The sequence below is a fragment of the Ammospiza caudacuta genome, chromosome Z (assembly GCF_027887145.1).
Source record: "Ammospiza caudacuta isolate bAmmCau1 chromosome Z, bAmmCau1.pri, whole genome shotgun sequence".
Classification (NCBI taxonomy): domain Eukaryota; kingdom Metazoa; phylum Chordata; class Aves; order Passeriformes; family Passerellidae; genus Ammospiza; species Ammospiza caudacuta.
The window spans coordinates 72,358,887-72,376,860 of NC_080632.1; the positions used below are offsets into that span (position 1 = coordinate 72,358,887).

The 17,974-nt window shown below is 54.1% G+C and overlaps 2 protein-coding genes across 2 annotated transcripts in view; both read left to right on the top strand.

Moving 5' to 3' along the window:
* LOC131571669 (serine/threonine-protein kinase PAK 1-like) overlaps window positions 1–1,048 on the top strand; it is a 7,903-nt gene extending 6,855 nt beyond the window's left edge. The window contains exon 7 of the mRNA XM_058824450.1: window positions 936–1,048. Coding sequence (XP_058680433.1) covers window positions 936–1,048 — 113 coding nt within the window. The remainder of the gene's footprint in view (window positions 1–935) is intronic.
* Window positions 1,049–1,735: 687 nt separating this feature from the next.
* LOC131571670 (serine/threonine-protein kinase PAK 3-like) lies at window positions 1,736–16,105 on the top strand. Its single transcript, XM_058824451.1, has 16 exons — window positions 1,736–1,766; window positions 2,452–2,515; window positions 3,149–3,197; window positions 3,507–3,619; window positions 3,878–3,995; window positions 9,110–9,278; window positions 10,335–10,372; window positions 11,891–11,927; window positions 12,613–12,676; window positions 13,310–13,358; window positions 13,668–13,780; window positions 14,039–14,156; window positions 14,949–15,048; window positions 15,320–15,516; window positions 15,614–15,754; window positions 16,004–16,105. Exons 1-16 carry the CDS (start codon window positions 1,736–1,738, stop codon window positions 16,103–16,105), a joined length of 1,503 nt encoding a protein of 500 aa, XP_058680434.1.
* The last annotated feature ends 1,869 nt before the right edge of the window (window positions 16,106–17,974 follow it).

Here is a 17,974-nt window from a genome sequence, read left to right on the forward strand (position 1 = left end):
GTGGCCAGCACAGGCACTTTTCTAAGGGCCTCTGGTTCCTTTTGCCTTGCTGGCTGCAGGTCACCTGACACGCGGATGGAGACAAGCCTGTCCTTTGGTGAGTGGCAAAGGAAGCTGAGACGTTGCTGGCGTGTGAGAATTGTGCAGCAATTCTGCCAGCTTGGCCTGTTGCAGCCGAGTGTGGAGTGCCGGCGTGGGAGGCTGAAGGAAAGGCCAGCTGCCCGGTGGCATCAGCAGTAGCAAAGGGAGCACTGGCTGTTTGCTGATTTTCCAGTGAAAAGCCTTTCAAGAGATGAAAGGCAAAAGGGACAGCTCCAAGGCATCTTGCTGCTTCTAGGCAGCAGGGAAGCTCAAATGCACAGCAAGATGGAGTAGCAGCTCGTTCAGCCAGCTTCCTCGGCTTTGCGTGACTCAGAGGCCCACTTGTATCAAAGTCTATGATTTGCCCTTCTTCTGGGTGCTTTCCCAGCTCAATAGAAAGCAGCTCCTAAGGCACTGGCTTTTGCCCATCTCTCTCACTTCTGTCTGCCTGCAGGGCACAACAGCAGGGTCAGCAGCTCCTCTGGCTGCCTCTGTCATTGAGGAAGAGGATGAAGAGGAGCAAAGGAAGATGAAGCCTTCAGCCGCTGTCCCTTCACAGCCTGAACTTGCAGAGCCAGTAAGTGACAGCTGAGCTTGGCACTGCCTTTGGCGCACGGCCAGGCTACCCGTTTTGGAGCAGCCCTTGTTGCTCGTGGCTGAAGATGCTGGCAGCCGTGTGCCTGCTGTGACGTAGTGCGGCTTCAGGCAAGCTGGGGAGCCCTGGCCAATGGGTTCTGAAGTTTGACATTGAAGCTGGGATGCTGAGAGGGCGCCAGAGTGTCTCTTGGGATCAGACAGGAGGCAGCATTGAGTGACTCTCAGTGCAGGAGTCAGCCCCTTGTGCCCGTTGTCAGTGCAGGCTGCCTGTGGTCAGCGGACAGCGCGGCCCAAATACGCAGTTGACAGCCTTGCAGGGTACCTGGCAGACACTGGCCCCTGGAAGGGACCTGCTGTCTCTGTGGACTAATTAGCTTCAGGCTGTGCTTCACTTCCAGCCGGTCAGAGCAGAGTTTGGAGAGGAGAATCCTCGGCAGCCCTGCATTGTAAAAGGGCGGGTGGGTCTGGGCAGGGCTGGAAGGCGGCTCCCAAGGGCCGCTCTCTAAAGGCTGCCATAGAGAAGGGAAATCCGTGAAACAGATCAGAGAAGGGACACGCTGCGGGCTTCTGAGCAGACTGTTGCCTGCCAACTCCGGGCTGATTTCATTCCGGCCCAGGAAAAGACAGGAGGAGGAAAGCAGCGAGGCTCTGGGGCCCTGCTCTGATCTCTTTGTGGATTTGGCAGCCCCATCGATACCTTGTTGCCAGTGTCTTGCAGAAAAGCTGAACACGTGGAGCATGGAGGTGGTCGGGAGGGGCTGGATCCAAGTAGCCTTTGGGCTTCTCCCGAAGGTGCCTTTGAGAAGGGGACATGGGAACTGCTCCAGCTGGAGAGGCCTGGCCGTGGCTGGCAGCACCTTCCCAAGGCCTTGCTTTTGCTGTGCGCTTGGGGGGGGCATGAGTGCCAGCCACCCTTCTGACGGGCAATCCTTTCTTGTCCCAGCGCAAGACAGGCTCTGCCATTCAACCTGGTGCCGCCGGACCAGCGTGGCCTGCAGCAGCCAGCTCAAGCCCCGCTGCCGGCACTTCCTGCAGCAGCGCAGCCCAGCAGCCCGAGATGAGGGAGGAGCAGGGCCTGAAGACACTGAGTACGTCCGTCTGGTGCATTTCTTGTCTGCCAGAGCAGGGTCTTGTGCGAGTGTCTGGGTGTAGGCTGCGCCAGATGCTGGCCCTCAGTCTCAGAGGCACTTAGGCCTCTCTGCAGAAGGTGTTGTACTGCTCTGAGGAAGGGCGGCAGCGCTCAGGGAGTCCCTGCTGCCTGTGAGGGCGGCTGGGCCTGGCTTGGCCCTGCCTGGGCTGCCTTCTGGGCCAAAGACAAAAGCAGAGATTGTTTCTGCTTGAGCAGAAGGCTGGCACGTAGCAAGTGACTATTGCCCAGGGAGCTGTCTGGCCCCAGGTGTTTTCTGGCTCTGGTTCTTACTCCTCCTCCGGCCCAGACACTTTGTGCCCCTGGCAGTGGACCTGCCAGTGATGGTGGGTGTGACTGCGGAGGCAGCAAAGGCCCTTGCTTACCTCTTAGGGCCCCCTTCTTAAGGGCTCATCATTTTGGCTTATCGCGTGAGATGCTGCTCTTGAAAGAAATCAAGGCCTTCTTGGAAAGGCCACCTGATGAAAGGTGGAGAAGATGGCCCTCCCACTTGCTGGTCTCAGCAGCTGGAAGCCGCGGGACCGCAAAGGGCCCAGAGCTGCGGGCAGTGGGGCTGCCTTTGGGACGCTCTGGGCAGCGGCGTCTCTGTGTGCGAGTGAGCGCCCTGCACTGCTTTTGTCTTTCAGGGAGCATCGTGAGTCCGGGCCGGCCAACGGGCAAATACACGGCATTTGAGGAACTCGGGCGAGGGTAAGCGTGACGTCAGCTCATTTTACAAAAGTGTGGGCCAGGTCTTTGGCTGGTGCAATATCAAGCGTGAAGTCAGGCAAGCTCCAATCATGGTCAGGCTCCGGCTTGACCTCGTGTCGCCTGCCTGGACTGCTCGGTCAGAGCAATGCAAAGGCCTCATCAAAGACAAGTTGATGCTGGCAGTGTCTTGCTTGCAGCAGTGAGGAGCAGGAGCTGGGAGAAGCCCTGGCCCTGCAGCTTTGTGGCCTGAAAGAGCACCATGCCATCCAAGAAAGGTCAGATTGTCAAGGACAGTCTTCTGATTCAAATTGTTCTCCCTTTTTTGACACACACATGCATGCACACCCGCACAAGGAGAGAGTTCCCCTTAGGTTCTGAAATGACCTGGCAGGGTGTGCGCCTTGGAGATTTCCAGCGGCCCTTGGTCTTCATGCTGCACCTTAGTGTTCCCTTGGACAGCCTGCCCCGCATGGCAGAGGGCTCACGGGCTAACATGCTGTTGGCCGAAGAGATGCTGCAGCCAGGCATTTTTTCTAAGGAAGGCGTCCAGGCAGCCTGGGGAGATCTGCTGCCTGGGCTTGCTTTCACTGCCAGAGGGATAAAGGTCTCTTTCTGCTGCTTTGGTCTTTCTAGAGGGTTTGGAGCTGTTTATAAAGCCCTTGACACCAGCAGCGGACAACAGGTAAAGTGCCAAGAGCCCCACGCCATTTTGCAGCTCTGGAGCGCTTTGCCCGCTGCTGTGAGCTGTGCTTGGAGGTTTGGGTGGCAGCTCCATGTCTGCAGCAGGGGCTGTTCCTCTGAAATACAGTCGAGGCTCAGGGGGCAGAATGCATTTGGGATGGCTTTTGGTGCTTCTGCTAAGCTCTGCTGTCTAGTGACAAGGCACTTTGGCCCAGCGTGCTGCCTCATTGCACCAGCACTCGCTCCGTGCTCCTTGTGATCTCGAGCGGGGTGCGTCTTCTCAAGGTACCGGTGGCCAATGTCATTGCAGGTGGCAATCAAGATCATGTCACTCGAGGAGGAGATGTCCGAGGAGCTGGCTGCCAATGAAATCCTGGCCATGAGGGACAACAGGAGTCCCAATATCGTTACCTACTTAGACAGGTTGGCATATTCTGGTGTCAATGTAGCTTTAGCTGGTGCAAGCGCAAAGAGACGATGCCCTTTGGTCGCTGGCAGAGAACAGAGCTGGGGATGATTTCTCTGCGTGTCTCCAGAGCGTGGGAGGAGGTGGAGCTGGTGTTCAACAGTCTCTTGGGGCACCCGTAGCTTGGAGAGCAGCTGCAAAAACCTGTCTCAGGCCCTGGGGTGACTGAGGCTATGCCCATTCTGTTGCTCCATGCCGTGGTTTTCTTCTTTCAGCTACCTGGTGGATGCGGAGCTCTGGCTGGCCATGGAGTTCATGGACGGCGGCACCTTGTTTGATGTGCTGAGGGCAGTGTACCTGGAGGAAGGACAGATAGGCGCTGTCTGTCGGGAGGTGAGGGATCCCGCTTGTGCTTGCCCAAGACTGCCCGGATGCTGCTTGTCAGCTGGAGCTTAAGGAGAGCCGAGATTTCTTGCTCTCACCTTTCTTTTGCTGCTGCTGCTGCTGCTGCTGCTGCTGCTGCTGCTGCTGCTGCTGCTGTCACGCCACACAGGAGAAGAAAGAGCATGGGAAGTGTACTGCCTGCCGGTGCCCTCGCACTCCTCAGACTCTGTTCTTGCACTCTTCCATCCTGTCTGTCCTCTGGCCTTGGTGCTCGCTCACTGGCTCAATTTCTCTTTCTTCCTCTTCTCAGCTTTGCCTGGGAATGTTTGCCTGGAGCCTGTCTGTCTGTCCTACATTGCTTGCCACTGGAAGGCAGCATGCGGGTGGCAGAATTTCAAGCTAAGGGCAAAGAGCTGTCCTCAGCTTCAAAGGCTAGCATTGCAGCCTGCATGGCGATGCATTGTGGAACAGCTCAAAGGTGCTGCTGTCACCAGCAGCTTCCTCTTCTGCTGCCACTAGGCTTCCCCAAAATTCTTTGCCGTGCCGCCTCCCAGCCAAAGGTGGCGCGCTTCCTACCCAAGGCCGGTGGAACTTTTGGGAGCCCAGATGCCTTTGCTTGGAAATCTAGAAAAAACTTCCAAGAGTGTTGAAGCAGCAAGCTCTTCATGGTGACAGCAGCGTGATGTTTCGCCCTGGCTCACAATTCCCTGAGAAAGCCGCCAATCCCCTTGAGCTCTTTCCTTGCGGGTGGGATGAAATCAGATCCTGCAGGTTAACTTTCCCTCCCTCCTTTTTCTCTCTCAGTGCCTGCAAGGACTGCATTTCCTTCATTCCCGCCAAGTCATCCACAGAGACATCAAAAGTTGCAACGTCCTGGTGGGCACGGACGGATCCGTCAAGTTGGGTGGGTATCCCTGCTGGGCTGCAGCATGTCCAGCATATGCCGTGCGCTTGCATTTTGGTGACGGCCACTGGGGCAGAAGCGCGGCTTGGCCAGTGCGTGAATCGTCAGGGTGTTTTTGAAGCGGCCGATGCCTTATTTGCCTGGCTCCAGGCACGTGGAAGGAGAGCTCAGCTGCTTTTTCAGTTAGATTCAGCATGGCCTGGTCAGGGCAATGGTTTTGGCTGCTTTGCCAGTGGTAGCTGGCTTTGACAGGCTTTGTTTTTGTCCTCAGGTGACTTTGGCCTCTGTGCTCAGCTCAGCCCTGAGCACAGCAAGCGCAGCTCCAGCGTCGGCACTCCCAGCTGGATGGCACCGGAGGTGGTGAGAGGAGAAGCCTACGGCCCCAAAGTGGACATCTGGTCCCTGGGGATCATGGGGCTGGAAATGGTGGAAGGGGAAGCTCCTTACCAGCGGGAAGCCCGTCTCCGGGTAAGGTGCAGCTTAGCAAGAGGGCTCTGTGTGGAGAGAGCTGTGTGTGGCTAGCAAAGGAGCAGGTGGAGTGTCCTCTTGCATCCATGTGCTGTAGGTTTTTGAACTGCTAGAAAGGAACGGGCCCCCAAAACTGCAGAACCCCAGGCACCACTCGGCTCTCCTGCGCGACTTCCTCCGCTGCTGCCTGCAGGCAGATGAGGACAGGCGCTGGTCTGCCCAGGAGCTCCTACAGGTAAGAAAAAGCAAAGGGGCAAAAAGCCCTGGCAGCTGAGGACACCTGCAAAGGTGGGAAGGGATGAGGAGGAGGAGGAGTGTGGGCCACGTGGCACAGAAAGCTGCCAGGACAGGAAGGCGCAGGGGGACATGCTGCCCTCAGTGCTCTTTGTGTGTCTTGCTGGTAGCCAGGGAATCCTGCTTGAGCCCGCAGGCTCAAGTGATCCTGGAAAGTAAGAGTTCCTTTCTTTGTTCTTTTTCCTCTGGGCAGCATCCCTTCGTGACCTCAGGCGATCCTGCCTCCAGCCTGGCTGCTCTGATCATCTCAGCCAAGCAAGTGCAGGAAGACTGGATAGGAGACACCTGCACCTGAGGAGGCCCTGATGCCCCGCCAGCCAAGAGGAGGGAAAAGGGGATGTGTCATCTTTAGGCAGAGCTTCAGCCATCCCCCAAGGTTGAAGAGGAGCTGTGCCGTAGCTAGGAAACATGATAGTGTAGATATTTGCTCAGTTTAGCTGTTAGGTTAGCTGTTAGGTTAGCTGTTAGGTTAGGTTGGGTTAGGTTAGCATTAGGTTGGATTAGATTAGGTTAGGTTAGGTTAGGTTAGATATGTTGTTAGGTTCAATTTAAAGCTCTGTTGTTTTTCTTTCTGCAAGAGATGAAAATTGAAAAAAATTAGGAACTATAGGGATCAACTTTTAAGGACTATAGAACGTAGACAGCTTGGATAGTAGAGGATTGTTTAGCTTAGGATAGGGTGTTGTTAATTTAGGGAAGCTTTGAAGTAGAAATGAAAGAATTGTCATAATAAGAATTAAGCAGTGAGAGGAAAAGCTGGGCTGCAGCAGAACTGGAGCCTGCAGGCGCTCCAAGCTGTCAGCCTGAGCAGGCCACCTGCAGGACAGAATGATGAAGATGAAGAAGCAGCGAGGGGATACTTTGTTTCAGCCCGAGTGTCAATAAAAGTCGAAAATATCCAGAGTGTTGTAAGACTCCCTTCCTTGCCAGGCTGTAGCTAAGTGGACAGTCCCTTTCAGAGGCCCAAAGAACATAGTGAGGTAAGCAGCTTTGCTTACCTGAAGTGTGGCATGCCTGTGGGAAGCTGAGAGACCTACAGGTAATGAACACCAGGTAATGAGCTGCCATTCAGGACAGCACTAGGAGGCAGATGTGCAGTCCTTTCTGGGCCTCTTGTCTTGATCAGATGTCAGGCTGATCAGCAGCAATCACCATTTTGTTGCCACCCTCCTCTCACTATGTCACCTGTGGGATGGAATGGCATTCTCACAGCGGCAGCATCTGGCATTTCCTCCCTGCTTCTCTTTTCCCCGCTTTTCACCCCAGACCCCCAGGGACCCTCTGGGCCAGCCTCATCCCCTACAGGGGTGTGCAACCACCAGGGCCTCCTGCAGAGCCCCATTCCCACTCTGCTGCCTCCTTGGCCTTTTCCCACCTCTGGGCCAGCCTGCTGTTGCCAGGTGTTGGAAACATGCACACAGCATAGCACACCTGTCATTGAGCAATTTGATGCAGGAGCCCCTGCTGAGCACGGCTCCCCACCCTGGCCCTTTTCCCACCCAGCTGTGGCTCCATTTCACCTCCATCTGCTGGCATACCCACTGTGAGGGACTGCTCAGGGACTGGATGCTCCTTGAATGTTGCCCACAGGCCTGATTTCCACGCCTCCCCATTCCTCCTACCCCTAAGGCTGCCTCAGCCGTCTGAACACAATTTTTCTTACTCTAATGGCTTCCTGTGCTTTACTTGATACTGTAAGCAGAAGTACACCGTTTTGATTGTCTTTCTTCTAGAATTAATAAAAATAAGTTTGAAGTACTCCTAGATTTTGCCATTGAAAACTTGAGGCAAGTGCACAAAGTAGAGAAGCTTTCTGTGCAGCTTTTCAGTTAATTTGAGGTCCCCTTACTCTTCACTCACTTTCAGCATATCTGTTGATTTTCCTTTGCTCTCATCTTTTAAGCTTCATCCCTTGTCTATCGATCTGCAAAAATAGCCTGTAAACCCAACGCAAATTTACTATCCTTTGTATTTTTCCTCTTCTGGAAAAGCTGAGGCTCGTGAGATCTTCTCCTGTGATCTAGACTTTGATTCCCATCTTGGCTCTGCCGAAGTGCAGAACAAATGTAATTTATTGCCTGCTAGTGTGATCTGCTAGCAAAGGTCACATTTAGAGCTAAGCATGATGCTTCTCTCCCTCCGTTGAATACACATCTTTGTGTCAAGGCCTGGTGACTTCCAGGAGCACCTGGAAGCTACTGCCAAGGACAAAAGTCTCACTCTTGCTGGTTTTGACACTGATTTGTTGGGAGGATTTTGATCTACGTCGACAGTGATCTACAGGAACTGGATCCTTGACACCAAGTGCCTTCAAGCAACATCTCTAAGCAGAGTGGGCAATGAAGTCCAGATACTAATGAGTTGTGGTTTGTTTTAACTCTATCTAACATATGGTACACTATCCCAAAACATGTTATTTTTGAGTGCTTCAGGCATTTAAAACTTAGGCTTATTCTTGTCAACACTTTTCTTTCCTCTCTTCAGAAATCTGCATGTCCAGCTACTAATTTCTTTCTCAGCTTGTTGAAAAGTTACCAGTCAGACAAGACTTGTTTCTTGACCCAGAGATGGGGCAAGCGTCACCGTTAGGCCGGACGTGGCATACACACGTGATCAGGGTCCAAGAAGAAAAAGGTTTGTTTGTTTTATTCTGCATGTTCTCCAGCTTATACACTCTTAACAAAGCGTGATCTCAAGTCACTAACTACATCACAATAACTTCTTCTATCCATTGGTGCAAAGCAATTAACGTCAATACAACTGGCAAAAGTTTTACAGAAATTTATAAGGCACGTGTGCACATCTACTTCGGCACCTAGTCTAGCATACGCAACTTTTCCTGAATCTCTTCTAGTGGGTTTCCATGCTGATGGCCTTGTCTTCTTCCTTGCTTTGGATACACTCAAAAACCATCAACTGCTATTTCTTCCATGAACTCGGCTTTGCTTGCAGGCCAGCTGTCAAGCCCCTCCATAGGTCAGCATGCACCCGCGTGCTCCAGGAGCAACTGCAGCCTACAATAGTCCTGGAAATTTATTATCTTTGCTTCGTTTGCCATCTAAATGTCACTGAAGAAGTTAGGCTTTTCCAAACCAGCTAGGATGCCACCTAGAAGAAGCAGACTTGCTTTCAGTCAAAGCTTTTGGGACCAAGAGTCATGTTTGCTTGCATTGCTTGGATGCCGCTTGGATTGGCGCATTTTCTGAGTTCCCCTGGCATGCCTTGAGCACTGCCTTTGTGAGTGAGGAGAATTTCCCAGGCTTTTCTTTTGCATCAGCTGTACACAAGGTTGTCTTGCTGGGCACAAGAAAGCCACAGAGCAGCTGCCATTGTGAGGTCAAGCCAGAGGTGCCACGTCACAGTGCTGTCAGCACAGCGTTGTCCCGGTGCGCGCCAGGCCTGGTCGTCCAGAGCAGCTCTTCCGCTGGCTCCCTGCAGGAGGATCCTTGTGCTCAAGGAGCTCTCAGCAGACGGCCTGCACCCCGAGAGGAGTCTTGGCTTTCCCTTGGCTGGCACTCAGCGTGCAAACGCGCACAGCACTGCCAAAATGATTGGGCAAGTCTGTGCCGCCGTTTGCACCATCTTTTCTGTTGTCTATTCTGGCTACTACCTGACCCAGCTGACTCGTAAGTAAAGGTTTCTCCTGGGGCTGGCATTGCCCGACTTTTGCTTGGCTCTGCTCTTTATGCCGCAGCAGTGGCCCAGTTTCTTTGGGAACAAAATGGCCGTGAAGGTGCCACCGCTTTGGTCAATGTCCTGCCAGCAGCATCAGCTACAAAGGGGGCATCTGTACTGGGTAGCGCGTGCAGACTATTTGCCATGCAACCTGCAGCGGTTGCCTTCCCTCCCCGGGAGAGTGCGCGGCTGCGGAGTCTGTCATTTCCTCAGCTTGCTGCTTCAAGCAAGACAAGCTGCAAATTGCAGACTCTGAGGGCAGATCCTCACAAGTATTTCTACCAACTCAGTGGTTCTCTCCAGGAGTGAAGGAAAGCACCTTTTGCTCCATATTCTACCCCTTAGAGGCCTTGGCTGCATGACTTGAGCCTTTGATGCTGTGCCAAGACTGCGATTGCCTTGGCCATGCAGCACAAACTCCAGTGCAGGGAGGGTTTGCTGCTGAGCCCAGCAGCTGTTCCTGGGCTGCTTCAGCAGGGAGCTGCCACAGGGAAGGGACCCTTTGTGGAAGCTTTGCTGGGCTATCATCTTCAGCCAAGGGATGGGAATTAGGGCGTGCAATTTAAAAGAATGTATATGGAAAATGCAGGAAAGGGAAGCGGGAAATGTAGCTTGAGCTGTTAGGCACAAGAGAAGCTCAAAGTTTTGAAGAGCAGCGGGCATTTCCAGCACCGTCTTCCTATTTCTCTCTTGGCAAAAGAGGCCCAAATGTAGCCAGAGGCTCCTCTAGCGTCCTTCTTGTTCTCTTGCTTGCTGTGGGAAAGAGCTGTTGCTCCTGGAGGCATGTTGGGAAAGGGAAATGCTCTGTGTTGGGACTGCCTTGTGCTGTGGGAGTGGCCAGCACAGGCACTTTTCTAAGGGCCTCTGGTTCCTTTTGCCTTGCTGGCTGCAGGTCACCTGACACGCGGATGGAGACAAGCCTGTCCTTTGGTGAGTGGCAAAGGAAGCTGAGACGTTGCTGGCGTGTGAGAATTGTGCAGCAATTCTGCCAGCTTGGCCTGTTGCAGCCGAGTGTGGAATGCCGGCGTGGGAGGCTGAAGGAAAGGTCAGCTGCCCGGTGGCATCAGCAGTAGCAAAGGGAGCACTGGCTGTTTGCTGATTTTCCAGTGAAAAGCCTTTCAAGAGATGAAAGGCAAAAGGGACAGCTCCAAGGCATCTTGCTGCTTCTAGGCAGCAGGGAAGCTCAAATGCACAGCAAGATGGAGTAGCAGCTCGTTCAGCCAGCTTCCTCGGCTTTGCGTGACTCAGAGGCCCACTTGTATCAAAGTCTATGATTTGCCCTTCTTCTGGGTGCTTTCCCAGCTCAATAGAAAGCAGCTCCTAAGGCACTGGCTTTTGCCCATCTCTCTCACTTCTGTCTGCCTGCAGGGCACAACAGCAGGGTCAGCAGCTCCTCTGGCTGCCTCTGTCATTGAGGAAGAGGATGAAGAGGAGCAAAGGAAGATGAAGCCTTCAGCCGCTGTCCCTTCACAGCCTGAACTTGCAGAGCCAGTAAGTGACAGCTGAGCTTGGCACTGCCTTTGGCGCACGGCCAGGCTACCCGTTTTGGAGCAGCCCTTGTTGCTCGTGGCTGAAGATGCTGGCAGCCGTGTGCCTGCTGTGACGTAGTGCGGCTTCAGGCAAGCTGGGGAGCCCTGGCCAATGGGTTCTGAAGTTTGACATTGAAGCTGGGATGCTGAGAGGGCGCCAGAGTGTCTCTTGGGATCAGACAGGAGGCAGCATTGAGTGACTCTCAGTGCAGGAGTCAGCCCCTTGTGCCCGTTGTCAGTGCAGGCTGCCTGTGGTCAGCGGACAGCGCGGCCCAAATACGCAGTTGACAGCCTTGCAGGGTACCTGGCAGACACTGGCCCCTGGAAGGGACCTGCTGTCTCCGTGGACTAATTAGCTTCAGGCTGTGCTTCACTTCCAGCCGGTCAGAGCAGAGTTTGGAGAGGAGAATCCTCGGCAGCCCTGCATTGTAAAAGGGCGGGTGGGTCTGGGCAGGGCTGGAAGGCGGCTCCCAAGGGCCGCTCTCTAAAGGCTGCCATAGAGAAGGGAAATCCGTGAAACAGATCAGAGAAGGGACACGCTGCGGGCTTCTGAGCAGACTGTTGCCTGCCAACTCCGGGCTGATTTCATTCCGGCCCAGGAAAAGACAGGAGGAGGAAAGCAGCGAGGCTCTGGGGCCCTGCTCTGATCTCCTTGTGGATTTGGCAGCCCCATCGATACCTTGTTGCCAGTGTCTTGCAGAAAAGCTGAACACGTGGAGCATGGAGGTGGTCGGGAGGGGCTGGATCCAAGTAGCCTTTGGGCTTCTCCCGAAGGTGCCTTTGAGAAGGGGACATGGGAACTGCTCCAGCTGGAGAGGCCTGGCCGTGGCTGGCAGCACCTTCCCAAGGCCTTGCTTTTGCTGTGCGCTTAGTGGGGGGCATGAGTGCCAGCCACCCTTCTGACGGGCAATCCTTTCTTGTCCCAGCGCAAGACAGGCTCTGCCATTCAACCTGGTGCCGCCGGACCAGCGTGGCCTGCAGCAGCCAGCTCAAGCCCCGCTGCCGGCACTTCCTGCAGCAGCGCAGCCCAGCAGCCCGAGATGAGGGAGGAGCAGGGCCTGAAGACACTGAGTACGTCCGTCTGGTGCATTTCTTGTCTGCCAGAGCAGGGTCTTGTGCGAGTGTCTGGGTGTAGGCTGCGCCAGATGCTGGCCCTCAGTCTCAGAGGCACTTAGGCCTCTCTGCAGAAGGTGTTGTACTGCTCTGAGGAAGCGCGGCAGCGCTCAGGGAGTCCCTGCTGCCTGTGAGGGCGGCTGGGCCTGGCTTGGCCCTGCCTGGGCTGCCTTCTGGGCCAAAGACAAAAGCAGAGATTGTTTCTGCTTGAGCAGAAGGCTGGCACGTAGCAAGTGACTATTGCCCAGGGAGCTGTCTGGCCCCAGGTGTTTTCTGGCTCTGGTTCTTACTCCTCCTCCGGCCCAGACACTTTGTGCCCCTGGCAGTGGACCTGCCAGTGATGGTGGGTGTGACTGCGGAGGCAGCAAAGGCCCTTGCTTACCTCTTAGGGCCCCCTTCTTAAGGGCTCATCATTTTGGCTTATCGCGTGAGATGCTGCTCTTGAAAGAAATCAAGGCCTTCTTGGAAAGGCCACCTGATGAAAGGTGGAGAAGATGGCCCTCCCACTTGCTGGTCTCAGCAGCTGGAAGCCGCGGGACCGCAAAGGGCCCAGAGCTGCGGGCAGTGGGGCTGCCTTTGGGACGCTCTGGGCAGCGGCGTCTCTGTGTGCGAGTGAGCGCCCTGCACTGCTTTTGTCTTTCAGGGAGCATCGTGAGTCCGGGCCGGCCAACGGGCAAATACACGGCATTTGAGGAACTCGGGCGAGGGTAAGCGTGACGTCAGCTCATTTTACAAAAGTGTGGGCCAGGTCTTTGGCTGGTGCAATATCAAGCGTGAAGTCAGGCAAGCTCCAGTCATGGTCAGGCTCCGGCTTGACCTCGTGTCGCCTGCCTGGACTGCTCGGTCAGAGCAATGCAAAGGCCTCATCAAAGACAAGTTGATGCTGGCAGTGTCTTGCTTGCAGCAGTGAGGAGCAGGAGCTGGGAGAAGCCCTGGCCCTGCAGCTTTGTGGCCTGAAAGAGCACCTTGCCATCCAAGAAAGGTCAGATTGTCAAGGACAGTCTTCTGACTCAAATTGTTCTCCCTTTTTTGACACACACATGCATGCACACCCGCACAAGGAGAGAGTTCCCCTTAGGTTCTGAAATGACCTGGCAGGGTGTGCGCCTTGGAGATTTCCAGCGGCCCTTGGTCTTCATGCTGCACCTTAGTGTTCCCTTGGACAGCCTGCCCCGCATGGCAGAGGGCTCACGGGCTAACATGCTGTTGGCCGAAGAGATGCTGCAGCCAGGCATTTTTTCTAAGGAAGGCGTCCAGGCAGCCTGGGGAGATCTGCTGCCTGGGCTTGCTTTCACTGCCAGAGGGATAAAGGTCTCTTTCTGCTGCTTTGGTCTTTCTAGAGGGTTTGGAGCTGTTTATAAAGCCCTTGACACCAGCAGCGGACAACAGGTAAAGTGCCAAGAGCCCCACGCCATTTTGCAGCTCTGGAGCGCTTTGCCCGCTGCTGTGAGCTGTGCTTGGAGGTTTGGGTGGCAGCTCCATGTCTGCAGCAGGGGCTGTTCCTCTGAAATACAGTCGAGGCTCAGGGGGCAGAATGCATTTGGGATGGCTTTTGGTGCTTCTGCTAAGCTCTGCTGTCTAGTGACAAGGCACTTTGGCCCAGCGTGCTGCCTCATTGCACCAGCACTCGCTCCGTGCTCCTTGTGATCTCGAGCGGGGTGCGTCTTCTCAAGGTACCGGTGGCCAATGTCATTGCAGGTGGCAATCAAGATCATGTCACTCGAGGAGGAGATGTCCGAGGAGCTGGCTGCCAATGAAATCCTGGCCATGAGGGACAACAGGAGTCCCAATATCGTTACCTACTTAGACAGGTTGGCATATTCTGGTGTCAATGTAGCTTTAGCTGGTGCAAGCGCAAAGAGACGATGCCCTTTGGTCGCTGGCAGAGAACAGAGCTGGGGATGATTTCTCTGCGTGTCTCCAGAGCGTGGGAGGAGGTGGAGCTGGTGTTCAACAGTCTCTTGGGGCACCCGTAGCTTGGAGAGCAGCTGCAAAAACCTGTCTCAGGCCCTGGGGTGACTGAGGCTATGCCCATTCTGTTGCTCCATGCCGTGGTTTTCTTCTTTCAGCTACCTGGTGGATGCGGAGCTCTGGCTGGCCATGGAGTTCATGGACGGCGGCACCTTGTTTGATGTGCTGAGGGCAGTGTACCTGGAGGAAGGACAGATAGGCGCTGTCTGTCGGGAGGTGAGGGATCCCGCTTGTGCTTGCCCAAGACTGCCCGGATGCTGCTTGTCAGCTGGAGCTTAAGGAGAGCCGAGATTTCTTGCTCTCACCTTTCTTTTGCTGCTGCTGCTGCTGCTGCTGCTGCTGCTGCTGCTGCTGCTGCTGTCACGCCACACAGGAGAAGAAAGAGCATGGGAAGTGTACTGCCTGCCGGTGCCCTCGCACTCCTCAGACTCTGTTCTTGCACTCTTCCATCCTGTCTGTCCTCTGGCCTTGGTGCTCGCTCACTGGTTCAATTTCTCTTTCTTCCTCTTCTCAGCTTTGCCTGGGAATGTTTGCCTGGAGCCTGTCTGTCTGTCCTACATTGCTTGCCACTGGAAGGCAGCATGCGGGTGGCAGAATTTCAAGCTAAGGGCAAAGAGCTGTCCTCAGCTTCAAAGGCTAGCATTGCAGCCTGCATGGCGATGCATTGTGGAACAGCTCGAAGGTGCTGCTGTCACCAGCAGCTTCCTCTTCTGCTGCCACTAGGCTTCCCCAAAATTCTTTGCCGTGCCGCCTCCCAGCCAAAGGTGGCGCGCTTCCTACCCAAGGCCGGTGGAACTTTTGGGAGCCCAGATGCCTTTGCTTGGAAATCTAGAAAAAACTTCCAAGAGTGTTGAAGCAGCAAGCTCTTCATGGTGACAGCAGCGTGATGTTTTGCCCTGGCTCACAATTCCCTGAGAAAGCCGCCAATCCCCTTGAGCTCTTTCCTTGCGGGTGGGATGAAATCAGATCCTGCAGGTTAACTTTCCCTCCCTCCTTTTTCTCTCTCAGTGCCTGCAAGGACTGCATTTCCTTCATTCCCGCCAAGTCATCCACAGAGACATCAAAAGTTGCAACGTCCTGGTGGGCACGGACGGATCCGTCAAGTTGGGTGGGTATCCCTGCTGGGCTGCAGCATGTCCAGCATATGCCGTGCGCTTGCATTTTGGTGACGGCCACTGGGGCAGAAGCGCGGCTTGGCCAGTGCGTGAATCGTCAGGGTGTTTTTGAAGCGGCCGATGCCTTATTTGCCTGGCTCCAGGCACGTGGAAGGAGAGCTCAGCTGCTTTTTCAGTTAGATTCAGCATGGCCTGGTCAGGGCAATGGTTTTGGCTGCTTTGCCAGTGGTAGCTGGCTTTGACAGGCTTTGTTTTTGTCCTCAGGTGACTTTGGCCTCTGTGCTCAGCTCAGCCCTGAGCACAGCAAGCGCAGCTCCAGCGTCGGCACTCCCAGCTGGATGGCACCGGAGGTGGTGAGAGGAGAAGCCTACGGCCCCAAAGTGGACATCTGGTCCCTGGGGATCATGGGGCTGGAAATGGTGGAAGGGGAAGCTCCTTACCAGCGGGAAGCCCGTCTCCGGGTAAGGTGCAGCTTAGCAAGAGGGCTCTGTGTGGAGAGAGCTGTGTGTGGCTAGCAAAGGAGCAGGTGGAGTGTTCTCTTGCATCCATGTGCTGTAGGTTTTTGAACTGCTAGAAAGGAACGGGCCCCCAAAACTGCAGAACCCCAGGCACCACTCGGCTCTCCTGCGCGACTTCCTCCACTGCTGCCTGCAGGCAGATGAGGACAGGCGCTGGTCTGCCCAGGAGCTCCTACAGGTAAGAAAAAGCAAAGGGGCAAAAAGCCCTGGCAGCTGAGGACACCTGCAAAGGTGGGAAGGGATGAGGAGGAGGAGGAGTGTGGGCCACGTGGCACAGAAAGCTGCCAGGACAGGAAGGCGCAGGGGGACATGCTGCCCTCAGTGCTCTTTGTGTGTCTTGCTGGTAGCCAGGGAATCCTGCTTGAGCCCGCAGGCTCAAGTGATCCTGGAAAGTAAGAGTTCCTTTCTTTGTTCTTTTTCCTCTGGGCAGCATCCCTTTGTGACCTCAGGCGATCCTGCCTCCAGCCTGGCTGCTCTGATCATCTCAGCCAAGCAAGTGCAGGAAGACTGGATAGGAGACACCTGCACCTGAGGAGGCCCTGATGCCCCGCCAGCCAAGAGGAGGGAAAAGGGGATGTGTCATCTTTAGGCAGAGCTTCAGCCATCCCCCGAGGTTGAAGAGGAGCTGTGCCGTAGCTAGGAAACATGATAGTGTAGATATTTGCTCAGTTTAGCTGTTAGGTTAGCTGTTAGGTTAGCTGTTAGGTTAGGTTGGGTTAGGTTAGCATTAGGTTGGATTAGATTAGGTTAGGTTAGGTTAGGTTAGATATGTTGTTAGGTTCAATTTAAAGCTCTGTTGTTTTTCTTTCTGCAAGAGATGAAAATTGAAAAAAATTAGGAACTATAGGGATCAACTTTTAAGGACTATAGAACGTAGACAGCTTGGATAGTAGAGGATTGTTTAGCTTAGGATAGGGTGTTGTTAATTTAGGGAAGCTTTGAAGTAGAAATGAAAGAATTGTCATAATAAGAATTAAGCAGTGAGAGGAAAAGCTGGGCTGCAGCAGAACTGGAGCCTGCAGGCGCTCCAAGCTGTCAGCCTGAGCAGGCCACCTGCAGGACAGAATGATGAAGATGAAGAAGCAGCGAGGGGATACTTTGTTTCAGCCCGAGTGTCAATAAAAGTCGAAAATATCCAGAGTGTTGTAAGACTCCCTTCCTTGCCAGGCTGTAGCTAAGTGGACAGTCCCTTTCAGAGGCCCAAAGAACATAGTGAGGTAAGCAGCTTTGCTTACCTGAAGTGTGGCATGCCTGTGGGAAGCTGAGAGACCTACAGGTAATGAACACCAGGTAATGAGCTGCCATTCAGGACAGCACTAGGAGGCAGATGTGCAGTCCTTTCTGGGCCTCTTGTCTTGATCAGATGTCAGGCTGATCAGCAGCAATCACCATTTTGTTGCCACCCTCCTCTCACTATGTCACCTGTGGGATGGAATGGCATTCTCACAGCGGCAGCATCTGGCATTTCCTCCCTGCTTCTCTTTTCCCCGCTTTTCACCCCAGACCCCCAGGGACCCTCTGGGCCAGCCTCATCCCCTACAGGGGTGTGCAACCACCAGGGCCTCCTGCAGAGCCCCATTCCCACTCTGCTGCCTCCTTGGCCTTTTCCCACCTCTGGGCCAGCCTGCTGTTGCCAGGTGTTGGAAACATGCACACAGCATAGCACACCTGTCATTGAGCAATTTGATGCAGGAGCCCCTGCTGAGCACGGCTCCCCACCCTGGCCCTTTTCCCACCCAGCTGTGGCTCCATTTCACCTCCATCTGCTGGCATACCCACTGTGAGGGACTGCTCAGGGACTGGATGCTCCTTGAATGTTGCCCACAGGCCTGATTTCCACGCCTCCCCATTCCTCCTACCCCTAAGGCTGCCTCAGCCGTCTGAACACAATTTTTCTTACTCTAATGGCTTCCTGTGCTTTACTTGATACTGTAAGCAGAAGTACACCGTTTTGATTGTCTTTCTTCTAGAATTAATAAAAATAAGTTTGAAGTACTCCTAGATTTTGCCATTGAAAACTTGAGGCAAGTGCACAAAGTAGAGAAGCTTTCTGTGCAGCTTTTCAGTTAATTTGAGGTCCCCTTACTCTTCACTCACTTTCAGCATATCTGTTGATTTTCCTTTGCTCTCATCTTTTAAGCTTCATCCCTTGTCTATCGATCTGCAAAAATAGCCTGTAAACCCAACGCAAATTTACTATCCTTTGTATTTTTCCTCTTCTGGAAAAGCTGAGGCTCGTGAGATCTTCTCCTGTGATCTAGACTTTGATTCCCATCTTGGCTCTGCTGAAGTGCAGAACAAATGTAATTTATTGCCTGCTAGTAGGATCTGCTAGCAAAGGTCACATTTAGAGCTAAGCATGATGCTTCTCTCCCTCCGTTGAATACACATCTTTGTGTCA

Coding starts and splice junctions, on each gene's coding strand:
- LOC131571670 (XM_058824451.1), top strand. CDS start 1,736: ATGAGGGAGGAGCAGGGCCTGAAGACACTGA. Junction 12,677..13,309: donor TTTGAGGAACTCGGGCGAGG/GTAAGCGTGACG, acceptor TGGTCTTTCTAG/AGGGTTTGGAGCTGTTTATA. Junction 13,359..13,667: donor ACACCAGCAGCGGACAACAG/GTAAAGTGCCAA, acceptor ATGTCATTGCAG/GTGGCAATCAAGATCATGTC.